We start from the raw sequence: 15,395 nt of genomic DNA, 5'->3' as shown, positions 1-15,395 counted from the left end.
TTGTTTTCTGCTATAGTTTTATTTTAATTAATTAATTAATTTTTGGCTGCGTTGGGTCTTTGTTGCTGCGTGCGGGCTTTCTCTAGTTGCGGTGAGCAGGGGCTACTCTTCGTTATGGTGCGCGGGCTTCTCATTGCGGTGGCTTCTCTTGTTGTGGAGCATGGGCTCTAGGTGCGCGGACTTCAATAGTTGTGGCTTGCGGGCTTAGTTGCTCCGTGGCATGTGGGCTCTTCCCAGACCAGGGATCGAACCCATGTCCCCTGCTTTGGCAGACAGATTCTTAACCACTGTGCCACCAGAGAAGTCCAGAGTTGCAATTTTCTGATTCTGTTTATGACCTTACTCAAAGTTTTGTGTTCTTCCGCCTTTTTGTTTCAGGTAGAAGAGCTCCTTTCAACCTTTCTTGAAAGGCAGGTTTAGTGGTGCTGAATTCTCTTAGCTTTTGTTTGTCTGGGAATGCCTTTGTTTCTCCTTCATATCTGAAGGATAACTTTGCTGGATAGAATATTCTTGGGTGACAGTTTTTAATCTTTCAATATCTTGAGTAAGTCATTCTATTCTCTTTTGACCTGTAGAGTTTCTGCTGAGAAATCTGCCAGTAACCTAATGAGGGTTCCTTTGTAGGTTACTATCTTTTTTTCCCCTGGCTGTCTTTAAAATTTTTTCTTTGTCATTGACTTTTGACAGTTTTAACATAATGTATCTTGGAGAAGGTCTTTTTGCATTCAGATAATTAGCTGTTATCTTTGCTTCAGAGACTTGGATATCCAGTTGTCCAGGTTTGGGAAGTTCTCAGCTATTATTTCTTTAAATAAACTCCTTCCTAATGGAGTTGGATAATTCTTGTAGAAATCTTTCATTTGTTTAGATCTTAGTTCCCTCTCCTCTTCTGTCTAATTTCTCGCTTTCTATCTTCAAGCTTGTTAGTTCTCTCTTCCATATGGTCTGCTCTATTTCCAGTGCTTTCTAACGTGTTCATCTCATTTACTGAATTCTTCAGCTCCAGAATTTCTGGTTGGTTATTTTTCATAGTTTCAATCTCTTTGGTAAGGTATTTCTTCTGTTCATTTGTTTTATTTCTGAGCTCATTGAACTGCCTTTCTGAGTTTTCTTGTAGCTCATCAAGTTTCTTCAGGACAGCTATTTTGAATTCTCTACTGGTTAGATTGCAATATTCCATGACTTTAAGTTTGATTTCTGGAGATTTGTCTTTTTCTTTTTGTGATACTGTGTTACCATGTTTTTTTTTATGGTGCTTAATGAGTTGATGTAGCCAGCACGTTTGAAGTAGCAAACACCTTTCTTCTTTAGGTAAAGCATTTTGTTTTTTCTTTTAATAGATGTTAGCATTTCAACAGGTTAGTTATTAGAGGCCTTTCTTTTGTTCATAAGCAGGTGGCACAAGTTTTTGGTTTCTTGTACTTGAGCTGCCTGTGGCTATATTTGAAAATCAGCACTTTCCACCCTCTACCACCTCTGTGAGAAGTGTTGCCTGGTGCCCTCCCTCTCATACCTTATGCCTCCAGGGTCACTGGTGCTTTGCTGCTGCCAGTGTCACTGCTGCTGCTGCTGGTGTTGCTGCCTCGGGCATCGGGGTGATGGGTACGTCTGTCATGTTGGGGTTGCCTGTGTTGCAGGCACTGCTGCTGTTGGGGTAGGGTGGTAGTGGGGGTAGCCAGGGTGGCTGGGGCCTCTGCTGTGTCTGGAGTTGTTGGGTTCCCAGGCCCCACAGCTGTGGATAGGGGCCTGGGTCGTGGCCACCTCCATGGCTGGAGGGGTCACAGGCCCCGCTGCCACTGTTGCTTGATTCCCTGCGGCTGTGGGTGCTGCTGCAGCCAGGAGGCCGGAGTCATGTGTGCTGCCTCCCCTGCTCTTACTGGGTTCTCTGGGGCTGCAGGCTCAGCTACTGTAGCTGGGAGTCGGGATGATAAGCACCACCTCTGCTTTCCTCTCAGTTCTGCCTCTTCAGTGTGCTCCAGTCCACCCACCTTTAGATGTACAAATGTGTGGAACTCTCTAGCCTTCCAATGTGTTGAGCAGATGAACCTTTCTTGAGTTAACATTATGTTATTGGTTGTAGACTGAAGGGGAGAGACAAAGGGAGCGTATCATGCACTATGACGCCGATGTGTACAGCATGACGCTGATGTGCTTATTTACTAATAATTTTTCTCATGAATGGATGTTGCATTTTATCAAATTTTTTTTGCACCGTTGAGATAATGACATGACTTATCCTTTCTTCTACAAATGTGGTGAGATACACTGATTGATTTTAAAACGTTTATAATAGCCATTGATTGATTTTTGAATGTTAAACTAACCTTCTATTCCTGAAGTAAATCCCAGTTGGTTGTACTGTATTTTTAATATATTTCTGGATTTGCTTTGCTAGTATCTTATTTAACATTTTTTGGCATCAATTTCATGATTAAGATTGGCCTGTAATTTTTCTTTCTTATAATGTCCTTGTTAGTTTTTTAAAATAGATTTAATTAATTAATTAATTTTAATTTTTGGCTGTGTTGGGTCTTGGTTGCTGCGCATGGGCTTTCTCCAGTTGCAGCTAGCGGGGACTACTCTTCGTTGCAGTGCGCGGGCTTCTCATTGCAGGGGCTTCTCTTGTTGTGGAGCACAGGCTCCAGGAACGCGGGCTTCAGTAGTTGTGGCGCGTGGGCTTCATTAGTTGTGGTTCGCAGGCTCTAGAGCGCAGGCTCAGTAATTGTGGTGCACAGGCTTAGTTGCTCTGCGGCGTGGACCAGGGCTCAAACCCATGTCCCCTGCATTGGCAGGCGGATTCTTAACCACTGCGCCTCAGGGAAGCCCCCTTGTTAGGTTTTGTTCTTAAGGTTTCGCTGATCTCATACAGTGAGTAGGAAATTGTTCTCTTTTCTACTCTCTGCATGAAAAGTATAAGATTGGCATTATTTCTTAAATGTTTGGAATAATTCAACAGTAAGGTCATCTGGGCCTGTAAGTTTCTTTATAGGTAGATCTTAAATTATAAATTACATTTCTTTAATAGTATAGGGTTATTCTGATTCTCTATTTCTTATTGTGTCAGATTTGGTAAATAGTCTTTTTCTAACAAATTTATTAATGCCATCTAAAATTTCAAATTTGTTGACCAAATGTTATTCATGATATTCTATGTTTTAAAAAAATGTATGTAGGGTTAATTGATAGCCCCTGTTTTTATCCCTTATATGGTTATTTGTGCTGTCTTTTTTGTTCCTTTAGGCTTGCTAGGTTCTCATCAATTTAATGAGGCTTTTCAAAAGACCAACGTTTTGGCTTAGTTGATCTTCTTTAATGTGTGTTTATTTTCAGTTTCATCAATTTATGCTATTCTTTTCATTTCCTTTTCTACTTTCTTTGTACTTAATGTGTTCCTTTTCTAACTAAGGATATAAAACCTTAGTTTGTTATTTTTCTACCTTTCCCTCCTCAACATATATACCTTTGGGATGATAAATTTCTGTCTAGCAGAGCATCCCACAAGTTTTGATATGTTTTATTACTTTTCAGTTAAAGTATTTTCTAACTTTCACTGAGATTTCTTCTTTGAAAATTATTTTTAAACTTTCAGACAAATGGAAATCTTTCTAGTTATTTTCCCCATTGATTTCTAGCTTAATTTTACTGTATGATTTGAAGTTTATGAAATTTATTGAGATTTGCTTATGGCCCAGAAAATATTATTTTAAAAAAATGTTTTATGTGCATTTAAAATAATAAATTTTGGATGTAGTGTTTTATATATGTTGATTAGGTCATATTTTAAAATAATATTATTCAAATCTTCTTTATTCTTATTGATCTCTATCAGTTATCATATAACATGAAATGTATATTAAAATCTTTTGCTTGGAGTATAGATTTTTCTGTTTCTCGTCATAGTTATGCTAATTTTAAATTTACATATGTTGGTGCTCTGTGTGCATACAAATTTAGAATTGTTTTACCTTCCCGGTTTATTGAATATTTATCTCTAAGTAATGCTTTTTGCCATGATGTTTGCATGCTGTAACTTTCCCATCCTTTTACTTTTAACCTTTCTAAATATGTACCATGTAAGCAGCATACATTTACAAAATCCATTGTGCTAATTCTTTCTTTTTTTTTGCGGTACGCGGGCCTCTCACTGTTGTGGCCTCTCCCGTTGCGGAGCACAGGCTCCAGACGCGCAGGCTCAGCGGCCATGGCTCACGGGCCCAGCTGCTCCGCGGCATGTGGGATCCTCCCAGACCGGGGCATGAACCCATGTCCCCTTCATCGGCAGGCGGACTCTCAACCACTGCGCCACCAGGGAAGCCCCATTGTGCTAATTCTTGACTTTTGATTGGCACATTTAGTTAAACCAGTCATTAATATTTTGAGGTTTAAATATGCCATCTGACTATTTGCTTCCTATTTGTCTCACTAGTTCTTGCTTTCTCTCCTTTCTTGCCTTCTCTACATTAGTTGAGCATATTTTATTATTTCATTTCCACCTCCCCTCCCCCAAACATCACTCCACCCTCTGACCATTAGCTTGGTAGTTATACATTCTTTTAGTGGTTATTTGAGAAATCACAATATGCATCCTTGATTTAACACAGTATATTATAAATCAGTTCTTTTAATACCTTCCAGACAATGCAAGGACTCTGGAACACTTTAACTTCATTTACTCTACACCTGATTTATATGCTACTATTCTTATATATTTTAATTCTCTCTCTATATTAACCCTTATAAGGCATTATTATTAATGTTGTTTTATGTAGTCATAATTACCCATACTACCCATTTACCCACATCTGTACCTTCTCTTGCTCTTAATTCCTTCTAGCCTCTCTGAGCATCCATGTGGAATCATTTTCTTTCTGACTGAGGAACACCTTTTAGTATTTTCTTTAGTTCAGATATGCTGGTGATGAAATCTCTGTTTTTGCTTGTCAGAAAAATGTCTTTATTTTACCTTCTTTCTTGAAGGATGTTTCCACTGGATAAAGAATCTAGGTTGTTATTTTCTTTTGACAATTTAAAGATATCATTTCATTGTCTTCTGATTTCTGTTAAGAAATCAGCTGTCAGTCTAAAGCTTTGCTCCTTTGAAGTTGAACTACCACCCCCGCCGCAAAGATTTTCTCTTTGGTTTTCTGTAGTTAGTACTATGATATTTTTTAGTATGAGTTTCTTTTGATTTATTTTTACTATTTTTTTCCTTAAGGATTCTTTTTTTTTTTTTTTTTTTTTTTTTTTTATCGTATGCGGGCCTCTCACTGCTGTGGCCTCTCCTATTGCGGAGCACAGGCTCCGGACGTGCAGGCTTAGCGGCCATGGCTCATGGGCCCAGCTGCTCCGTGGCATGTGGTATCTTCCTGGACCGGGTCATGAACCCGTCCCCTGCATCGGCAGGCGGACTCTCAACCACTGCCCCAACAGGGAAGCCCCAAACATTCTTCTTCAGCTGTGTATATTCTGCTGTTAAACCTAGGCACTATGTTCCTAAACTCATTGCATTTTTCAGTTCTAGAATTTTGATTCCCTTCTCTTTTTTAATTTTAGTTCTCTGCTACAATCCCAATTTAAAATAATTTCCTCCAATGTATTCAGAATAGTTAAAGTCTGATAACTCTATTCTCTGGATCACTTGTGGTTCTGTTTCTATCATTTGTTGTTTATCTTCTTGTTGTTTTTTAAATCATGCTCTCTTGTAATCTCATGTGCTGACTAATTTTTATTCTATACAGAATACTGTGTTTGAAAAATTGTAGGAGGGATATTTTGAGACTCTGTTATCTTCCTCTAGGGAAGATTTTCATTTGCTTCTGGCAGATGGCTAGGGTACATTATCAATTGAAGATATTCTTAATCTAGTTATAGGGGTTGAGAAAATTTGAAACATGATACAGTTACTGCAAGAGCTGGACTATTTTTGTTTATTTTTACTTCTAGGGTACAGCCTAAGGGATCCTGACCCAAAGAGCTAGAGGTTTATCAAGGCTTCCCCTTCTTGGAGACTTTGAACTACAACTTTTATTTTTCTGGCTCCTCAAAACTATCAAAATCTCTTCTCAGTAGGGCCAAGTGATGGGGGAGTTGGTATGGCAATATCCTTATAAAAGGGTAACATGAAGGAGCCTTGTGGTGATGGAACTGTTCTGTGTACCTTGAGTATGGTGGTGATCATATGAATTTACATGTGATAAAATTGCATAAAACTAAACACACATACACACACACACATACAAACACAAATGAGTGTGTGTAAAATTGGTGAAATCTGAATAATGTTGGTGGATTATATCCATGTAAGTTTCCCTGTTGTAGTGTTGTTATGTAAGAGGTCATCATTGGTGAGACTGGATGAAGGATACATGGGATCTCTCTGCATTGTTTGTTTTTTTTAATGTGGTAAAATATACATAACACAAAAGTTACTATTTTAACTATTTTTAGGTGTATAATTCAGTGACATTAAATACATTAATGATGTTGTGCAACCAACATCACTATTCATTTCCAGAACTTTTTCATCATCCCAGACAGAAACTCTGTACCCATTAAATAACAGCTCCCTATCTCCTCCCTCTCCCTAGCTCTTGGTAGCCCTTATTCTACTTTCTGTTTCTATGAATTTGCCTGTTCTAGGTACCTCATATAAATGGAATCATACAAGATTTTTTCTTTTGTGTCTGGCTTATTTCATTTAGCATAATCTTTTCATGGGTTATCCATGTTGTAACATGTATCAGAATCTCATTCCTTTTAAAGGTTTAATAATATTCCTTGTATGTATATACTACCTTTTGTTTTTTCATCTGTTGGGGGACATTTGGGTTGTTTTCAGCTTTTGGCTATTATGAATAATGCTGTTATGAACACTGGTGTACAAGTATCTGTTTGAGTCCTTGTTTTCAATTCATTTTGGCATATACCTAGAAGTGGAACTGCTGGATCATATGATAATTCTATTATATCTAACTGTTTGAGGAACTGCCAAATTGTTTTTAACAGGAGATGCACCATTTTACATTCCCACCAGCAATGCACAAGGGTTCCACTTTCTTCACATTCTCACAAACACTTGTTTTCTGGATTTTTTTGTTTGTTTTGTTGTTTTGTTTTGTTTTTTGGTTTATAATAGCCATCCTAATGAGTGTGAAGTATTATCTTATTGTCGTTTTGATTTTCATTTCCCTAATGACTAATAATGTTGAGCATCTTTTCATGTACTTATTGGCTATTTGTATATCTTGGTGAAATGTCTAGTCTAGTCCTTTGCCCATTTTAAAATCAGTTGTTTGCTTTTCTGTATTATTTCTTACAACTGCTTGTAGGTCTGCAATATATATCTCAAAATTAAAAAGTTTAATAAAAAATTCTTTTATATTTTCTCAGCCTTTCAGCTGCCTGTTCTTAAAAGCAACTGATGTCCTTAGTGGAAAATTTGCCCCCAATATGTAGTTTCTGTGGGTTTCCTTCTTCCAAATCTATGCCCCGTTGTTCTTCATTACCTTTTTCAAGCTCACCAGCACCTTCAAACAGCTGTTTTAAACATTTTTGTCCAGTTTTTCTATCTGTTCTCAGGGAAACAGTTGATCCATATTGCCTAACTCACCATTATTGGCACTCTCTTTTTGTTCATCTGTGGGTTTGCAAAAGACAAAAATGTTTACATAAATTTAAAAGTGAATTTTTAAAAGCTAATTGTTTATGAAGCTTAAAAATAGCACTAAGTCTTTACTTAGTAAAAACATTTCTGCATGTTATGGAGATGATATGGGTTAGGTATACGGGGGAAAATGGCATAGTTTGTTGCCCATCTTACAATATTTCAAGAGAGGAAGATGTGCTTAAGCCATTCTTACTGTCATAAAAAGTACACTTATTTTATTAGGGTCTCCTGCTTAAGCATCATCTCTGCAGAGATGCTGTGTTGGGGGTCCCCCAAACCACTCTTTGTTTTGATGATTCACTAGGAGGGCTCATGGGTCCCAGAATAATCAGAAAAAAAGAAAGGTACATGGGATGAAGTCTGGAGGAAACCAGGTGCATGCTTTCAAGAGCCCTCTCCCAGGATATACTTGATTCCTCCAGCAACTCGTTGTGACAACACGTGTGAAATGTTGCCTGCCAGGGGAGCCCACCCAAGCTGGCGGTCCAGGGTGTTTGTTGGGGATCAACACATAACATATATGGCCCCTACATGAGTAACCTCAATTACTGAAGTTCTAGAGCCCCATAGAGAAGGCAGGTGTTCATTATGAATCACGTTGTTGGCATAAACTATAAGAACAAATTAGCACCGCGCGCCTCAAGGCCTCAGGCATGCGAACGTACTCTTATCAGACTGAACATTCAAAGAGCTCCGTTCCCAGGTGCTGGCCAAGGACCAGCCATGAAAACAGAGCTTTCCTGAGAATGTGCAGGGTTTGAGCAACCCAGGCCTGCTAAGTTAGCCCATTTCCACACAGAGTTCTTCCTGGACCAAACCTGAGGAAGGAAGCATCCATTTTACTCTCTAGTCCCTCACCCTTCAGTGTGTTTCTTATTGGCACTTATCACTATCTGACTTTGAGCTATATAATCATTTATTTATTTGACACTACTTAAGTAACATATATGTCTTATCTATTATCATTCTTTCTCCACTAGAATATAAGGCCAGAGACTGTTTTGTTCACTGTTGTGTTCTCAGTGCCTGAAACAGAGCTTGGCCTATTGTAGGTACTCAACTGATATTTGCTGAGTAAATGAATGAATGAAAATGATCATTTATGCAATTACTTAGAAATGCCAATAATACTGACTGGATCTCAGTTATTGGGACATGCTGTTATTCTATGAATGACAATTTTCTCAACAGTTTATTTCTCTCTCCTGAACAGGTCTATAATTCAGTAGCCAGATCTTTCCCTCGAAGGTTTGTTTTGCCCTTACATGTCAGTTTGAATGCCCCTGAAGGAAAGAACCTCAGCCCCTTGACCTATTCTTCAGCCAGTGCTGTGAAACAGGCTGACGGAAAGGTATGCCATGAATGGACATTAGACTAAGACTTTGATCCTCTGTAGTGTTTCTTCATTCACTAGTAAAGTCGTGTGGCTATGTAGTGTGGCTGTTCTCCACAATGTTTGGTGCCCAGTAAGTTTTATAACATTCAGCTGAGCAGGGTAAGGTCATGGAGCATGGCTTGCAAAAGAGCCACAGAATTCTGGGTGGGAGTGAGCAGTGTATTTACCTATCCCTTTTGTGTTTTGAAACAAATATATGAAACTTTCTAATGGTTGTGGAATGTCTAAGTATTTGAGATAGGAATTGACCATCCCACCTTTTAGATAATTTGCACTTACATATCATTGTGTAGCTAACAATGTCTCAGCTTTAGTAGAATAAAAGCCCACTTCTACCTCCTATGCCATTTGATAACTTAGTCACAAAACCAGATAATCTTTTATATGTTCATACACATGATGAAAAGAGGAACAATATTAAAAAATGACATAGAACCTCAGTTTTCAAGCCCTGTCACAAACTCTTATAGGGTGTTAGCCCCACGCTGACCTACACTGAAAAAAGTAAGAATTAAGCAATCACTACAAATCCTTTTGTGCCCTCATTTAGATTTTGTGCTCTTATGAAAACCTATATCCTGAGGACCTAGAAGAGGAAGGAGGTGTTGAATTTCCCCAGATCAACTATGGCCAATTCAGTGGCAAAAAGTATCAGTTCTTCTATGGCTGTGGCTTTCGGCATTTGGTGGGCGATTCTCTGATCAAGGTTGACGTGGTGAACAAGACACTGACAGTAATGAAATTCTCTTTCCTTTTCTGAACTCTTAAAAAACCTATTCTGCCCTTTGAATTAATTTCTGGGTTTTTTTAAAGGTAGGTCTTGAGATTTTTTAATATTTAAGCAGCTCAGCCACTTACTTTTATTAAATCTGAGAACCATGGAATCACATAGATTAGGGGTATGTTCTCTCTAGGGAATCTAAATGAACCACAAGCCCAGAGAAACAATTCTATGCTTGATAGTATTTTGAGAGAAATCATGGGACACCTCTATTTCAAGTTGATGGGAAACTATAATTACACCAGTTGTGTTTGATGATAATGGAATCTGCAGCTGCAAAAGCTCCCTCTCCTATATTTAACTCAGTAAGCCTGATTCTTCTACTGTTGGACCATTGCACTGACAGTCAAGTTCATGCTGGGACTGACAATAACTATAGAAAGCTTCCAGTTCATAACCAGTCTTTTATCAAATACTTTTTTGGGGACTTACAGGTTTGGAGAGAAGATGGCTTTTATCCCTCAGAACCTGTTTTTGTTCCAGTACCAGGAACCAATGAAGAAGATGGTGGGGTTATTCTTTCTGTGGTGATCACTCCCAACCAGGTAAATGTATTTCCGTCATCATCAGAAAGAGAAATAGCACTGGGCCTTCTGAGGGTTAGATTTAGTGATACTGTTGATGGTTTATTTTGATTCCACTTTGGCACCTTCTCCCTTTTCTTCCTCTCCTTATTATTTGGGTACCCTTTTATCATAATCAGTACTTTATTACTGTTTTAAAGTTCTATTTTAGAACTATAATAATAATTAACATTTGCATAGGAATTTATTTACAAACCTCTTTCATACATATTATCTTATTTAGTCATCAAAACAACTTTGTGGGGTACCATTTTACACGTAGAATTTGTAACTTAAGGAAGTTGAAAGAGACTTGCATCAGATCTCATAGTGGTAAAGCCAGTATTTAAATCCCAAACTTCTGAATTCTAGTCTAATATTTCATACCACCATCTGTGCTGCCAATTTAAATTGAGTGACCCAAGGGACTTCCCTCATGGTCCAGCGGGTAAGACTCTGTGCTCCCAATGCAGGGGACCCGGGTTCCATCCCTGGTCGGGGAACTAGATCCCGCATGCATGCCACAACTAAAGAGTCTGCATGCCTCAGCGAAGACCCAGTGCAGGCAAAATAAATAAATATTAAAAAAAACCCTAAAAACTAAAATAAAATAAATAGAGTGACCCAAAAATCTAATGTGATAGGCCCTGACCTAGTGTCTCAAAAATGTTGATATCTTTTTTAAAAAAAATATTTATTTATTTATTTGGCTGCACTGGGTCTTAGTTGCAGCACATGGGATCTTTAGTTGCGGCATCCGGGCTCCTAGTTCCCTGACCAGGGATCGAACCTGGGCCCCCTGCACTGGGAGCATGGAGTCTTAAGCACTGGACCACCAGGGAAGTCCCAATAATGTTGATATATAACTTCTTGTCTAGGGCAGTCTTGTGGCAGTAGGTTCACTTTGAGTACCAGCTTTGATCAATTATTACTGGCTACCTGGGGTGTTGGATTCTGAGGCTTTTTAAGGTTTAGATGTGGAAAGTGCTGTGATCAATTAATAATGCCTGCCATGGGCTTAGGAGGACTTGGTCCTCATGCCAGGTACTTGCCACTCCTGTAATTAGACCAGGGCAAATCTCAGTCTGCCTTGCAATGCTACCTTTTGAACAGCTCCGAAGTAACACAAAATGGAGGCATTTCATTTTAGAAGAATTTTTATGTCTCTTAGGAGATTGAAAGGGGCAGGTAAAAAGATCCTTAAACCCAAAGAGATCCTGTGAAGGTGATTGATATAGAGAACTTATTCTTTGCTCTAGATATGTACTTCTTCAGGTGTAATTTCCTTTTCTGTTCAGTTCAGCATTCTGCAAACATTTAGTGAATGAATAGGCAAGGCACTGTGCCAGATGCTGGGGGTGGACATGAAGATGAGTAATATGTAGTCTCTTAGGAATTTTACAGCCCACTGGAGGAAACAGACAGATTTTTTTGTAGAAAAAAAATAAGAGGGAATATTCAGTATTGGCTTTCCTTTTCTAGAATGAAAGAAATTTTCTCCTAGTCTTGGATGCCAAGAACTTTGAAGAACTGGGCCGAGCAGAGGTGCCTGTGCAAATGCCTTACGGGTTCCATGGCACCTTTGTGACCATCTGATGGAACATCTACAAGGTTTGGGAACTAGGTTTTAAATGAATGTGCTCTGTACAAAAGAGAGAGCAAAGTTGCACCTTACCTTTCAAACTACAGACACCTGGTTTTAAAATTTCTATTAAAAATGGAATTCATGAGATAATTATGGTTTTATATTTTCTTAGGGATCTTCCTTGAAAACATTAAGCAAGTGTTGATACAGCCTTTTGAAGAGAGTTTTAAATTTATATTTACTGGATATATCTTATAGGTAATAAGAATACATGAAAGAAAAACTAGACCTGATTATCACCACCAGATAAGTGGGTGACAGAGGTTCCCACACTTGGGAGAAGAAATACAGATAACCATAGCTAGTAGAATATGAATATAGGTCTGAAAAGCCCCTTGTTTTTTCCATTACAGCCTGCCTGTTGCTACTGGTCCTAAGGTACTCACAGAGGATGTCACGCTTGGAGGCTCCTTCTAAACTGGCTATTTCTCTGCTGTCCAGAGCAGATGCCACTGCAGTTGAACCACCAAGTTCCACCTCCTACCCTGCCCCCAGCTCAGCCTTGGGAGGCTGTTGTTTTGAGGGATGTTGTTAAAATCAGGCATTTTCCCCTAATCTCCAGGTGTCTAGTTCTTCAGAGAACCATGAAAAGTTGGTAGTTCTGACCATACGACCCAGCAATTCCACTACTGGGCATATACCCTGAGAAAACCATAATTCAAAAAGAGTTGTGGGGCTTCCCTGGTGGTGCAGTGGTTGAGAGTCCGCCTGCCGATGCAGGGGACACGGGTTCGTGCCCCGGTCTGGGAAGATCCCACATGCCGCGGAGCGGCTGGGCCCGTGAGCCATGGCCGCTGAGCCTGCGCGTCCGGAGCCTGTGCTCCGCAATGGGAGAGGCCACAGCAGTGAGAGGCCCGCGAACCACACACACACAAAAGAAGAGTTGTGTACCAAAATGTTCATTGCAGCTCTATTTACAATAGCCAGGACATGGAGGCAACCTAAGTGTCCATCGACAGATGAATGGATAAAGAAGATGTGGCACACATATACAATGGAATGTTACTCAGCCATAAAAAGAAACGAAATTGAGTTATTTGTAGTGAGGTGGATGGACCTAGAGTCTGTCATACAGAGTGAAGTAAGTCAGAAAGAGAAAAACAAATACTGTATGCCTATATATATATATATATATATATATATATATATGGAATCTAAGAAAAAAAAAAGGTCATGAAGAACCTAGGGGTAAGACGGGAATAAAGACACAGACCTACTAGAGAATGGACTTGAGGATATGGGGAGGCAGAAGGGTAAGCTGTGACAAAGTGAGAGTGGCATGGACATACACACACTACCAAACGTAAAATAGATAACTAGTGGGAAGCAGCCGCATAGTACAGGGAGATCAGCTTAGTGCTTTGTGACCACCTAGAGGGGTGGGATAGGGAGGGTGGGAGGGAGGGAGATATGGGAACATATGTATATGTATAACTGATTCACTTTGTTATAAAGCAGAAACTAACACACCATTGTAAAGCAATTATACTCCAATAAAGATGTTAAAAAAAAAAAAAGTTGGTAGTTCTTCATTTAGTTGGGCAACAGGTGGCACTAGAGACCATATAATCTTTGCATGTCTAAACCCCGTTAGGTTTTTTTTTTTGTTTTTTGTTTTTTGCGGTACGCGGGCCTCTCACTGTTGTGGCCTCTCCCGCTGCGGAGCACAGGCTCCGGACGCGCAGGCTCAGCGGCCACGGCTCACGGGCCTAGCCGCTCCGCGGCATATGGGATCCTCCCGGACCGAGGCACGAACCCGCGCCCCCTGCATCAGCAGGCGGACTCTCAACCACCGCGCCACCAGGGAAGCCCAACCCCGTTAGTTTTTACCAACAGCCCAAATCAGCCTAGATCTGTCATTTAAACCTCACATCAAAATACCATGTTCCCTTTTCCTTCAGTTATACTCCAAGCCCAGGCCAGTTAAACTGTGCATGTTCCATGTGCATGTTGAATGGTGCTGGAGAAGCCCCCCAAACATGTAGTTTGGGGCAGTGTGAACTCATTAGGCTCACGGCACAGTCCTGGACCAACATAGTCAGTTTCTCTTCAGTTTTCCTTGAGAGTTATTATAAACATCACAAACCCTATTCACCTTAGCAAAGGGTTCCATACATACAAATGCCACATGTCAGGGTTTGCATTGTGGCAATAAAATAAAGGTTCTAAGTTTTGTGTCTGTGTCGGTGAGATACAGAGGAATAGCAATAGGTACGGAATAGAAGATGCCTAAACAGAGCTAATATAGCAGACGTGGGAGCTTAGAGGCTGAGATAACCATAAGAACATAAATCCCTTGGTGTTTCACCGAAGTCTTCAAAAAGGCATTGTACTCCCCCAGATCAGACATGGAAGTTTGATCCAGATCTTATTTGGATCTGAAAGGTGAAGAAGACTCCAGTGGACATCTGGGAGGTACATAGGTCTCTCTGATCATGTCTTTCTTCTGTTTATAAACCTTTACTCCATCCTACCACACAGAGAGTAAAGCTCAAACATTTTAGCAGTATAAAAATAAGATTTTGACCGAAGCATACCTGAATTCTGCCTTGGCCCTGCCATCTATACGGTTCTTGAAGGAGAAGACAAAAAAGGATCAACAACATTTTATAATCTAGGTGTATATGCCTGGTAATCCAATGCAGAACGTTCTGGAAATTGAATGAGCATATGACTGAGGCTCAGAGCTTAGGCAGGGCCTGTTCCTTTCCCTAAGTCCAACTCATCACTGGACAGTGTCCAGAGACTCAAGGAAAGGAACTATGTGGTGCACGAGGGGAAAAGGGATTAGGGTGCATCCTAGTGACCTTATCTTAGTTACATCTGGAAAGTTACTATTTCCAAATAAAGCCATATTCTGAGGTACTGGGGGTTGGGACTTCAACACATTTAACTTTGGAGGGGACACATTTCAATGCATAACAGGATGACTGAGGGTGAATTTGGTGAGTACCTTTACATAGAATTAGCTTTAATAAAAGAGCAAGAACTCTGCAAATGCAGTGACATATTTTACTAAAGCAAATAACTAAAGCAATTTCTCAGAAATTCTTTCTACCTTTTACCTTTTATTTTATTTTGATTCTTTCAACTGAATTGGGAACAAGGGAAGTGTTTGTGTAACCATTGATGGTTATAGTATTTATCTCTGATGCAGTCAATGCCTGGGAAACATTGTTTATAAGTGATCCTGGGTAAATAATTCACTTATCTGGGTCTGTGTTTTCTTATCTGTAAAGTGACAGGACTGAACTAGATTTTGAGTTTCCATCTCAAAAATCTCTGGTTTATAATTATTTAAAGTTCATTACAGCCCAGTGGGGGAAAGGAGAAAAATATTTGAA

The 15,395-nt window shown here is 39.6% G+C and overlaps 1 protein-coding gene across 4 annotated transcripts in view; it reads left to right on the top strand.

Annotated features, from left to right (window-relative positions):
- BCO2 (beta-carotene oxygenase 2) overlaps positions 1-13,141 on the top strand; it is a 45,246-nt gene extending 32,105 nt beyond the window's left edge. Inside the window, exons 9-13 of one of the 4 annotated variants that reach the window (XM_032641422.1) lie at positions 8,880-9,017; positions 9,613-9,795; positions 10,278-10,388; positions 11,889-12,017; positions 12,405-13,141. In XM_032641422.1, coding sequence (XP_032497313.1) covers positions 8,880-9,017; positions 9,613-9,795; positions 10,278-10,388; positions 11,889-12,002 — 546 coding nt within the window. In that variant the 3' untranslated portion in view covers positions 12,003-12,017; positions 12,405-13,141. The other 3 variants (XM_032641426.1, XM_032641425.1, XM_032641424.1) reach the window with 3 other exon arrangements.
- The last annotated feature ends 2,254 nt before the right edge of the window (positions 13,142-15,395 follow it).

This window comes from Phocoena sinus, chromosome 8 (genome assembly GCF_008692025.1).
Source record: "Phocoena sinus isolate mPhoSin1 chromosome 8, mPhoSin1.pri, whole genome shotgun sequence".
NCBI classification, from domain to species: Eukaryota; Metazoa; Chordata; class Mammalia; order Artiodactyla; family Phocoenidae; genus Phocoena; species Phocoena sinus.
The sequence above is the reverse complement of the archived record's forward strand: the minus strand, read 5'-3'. Positions and strand labels throughout refer to the sequence as shown.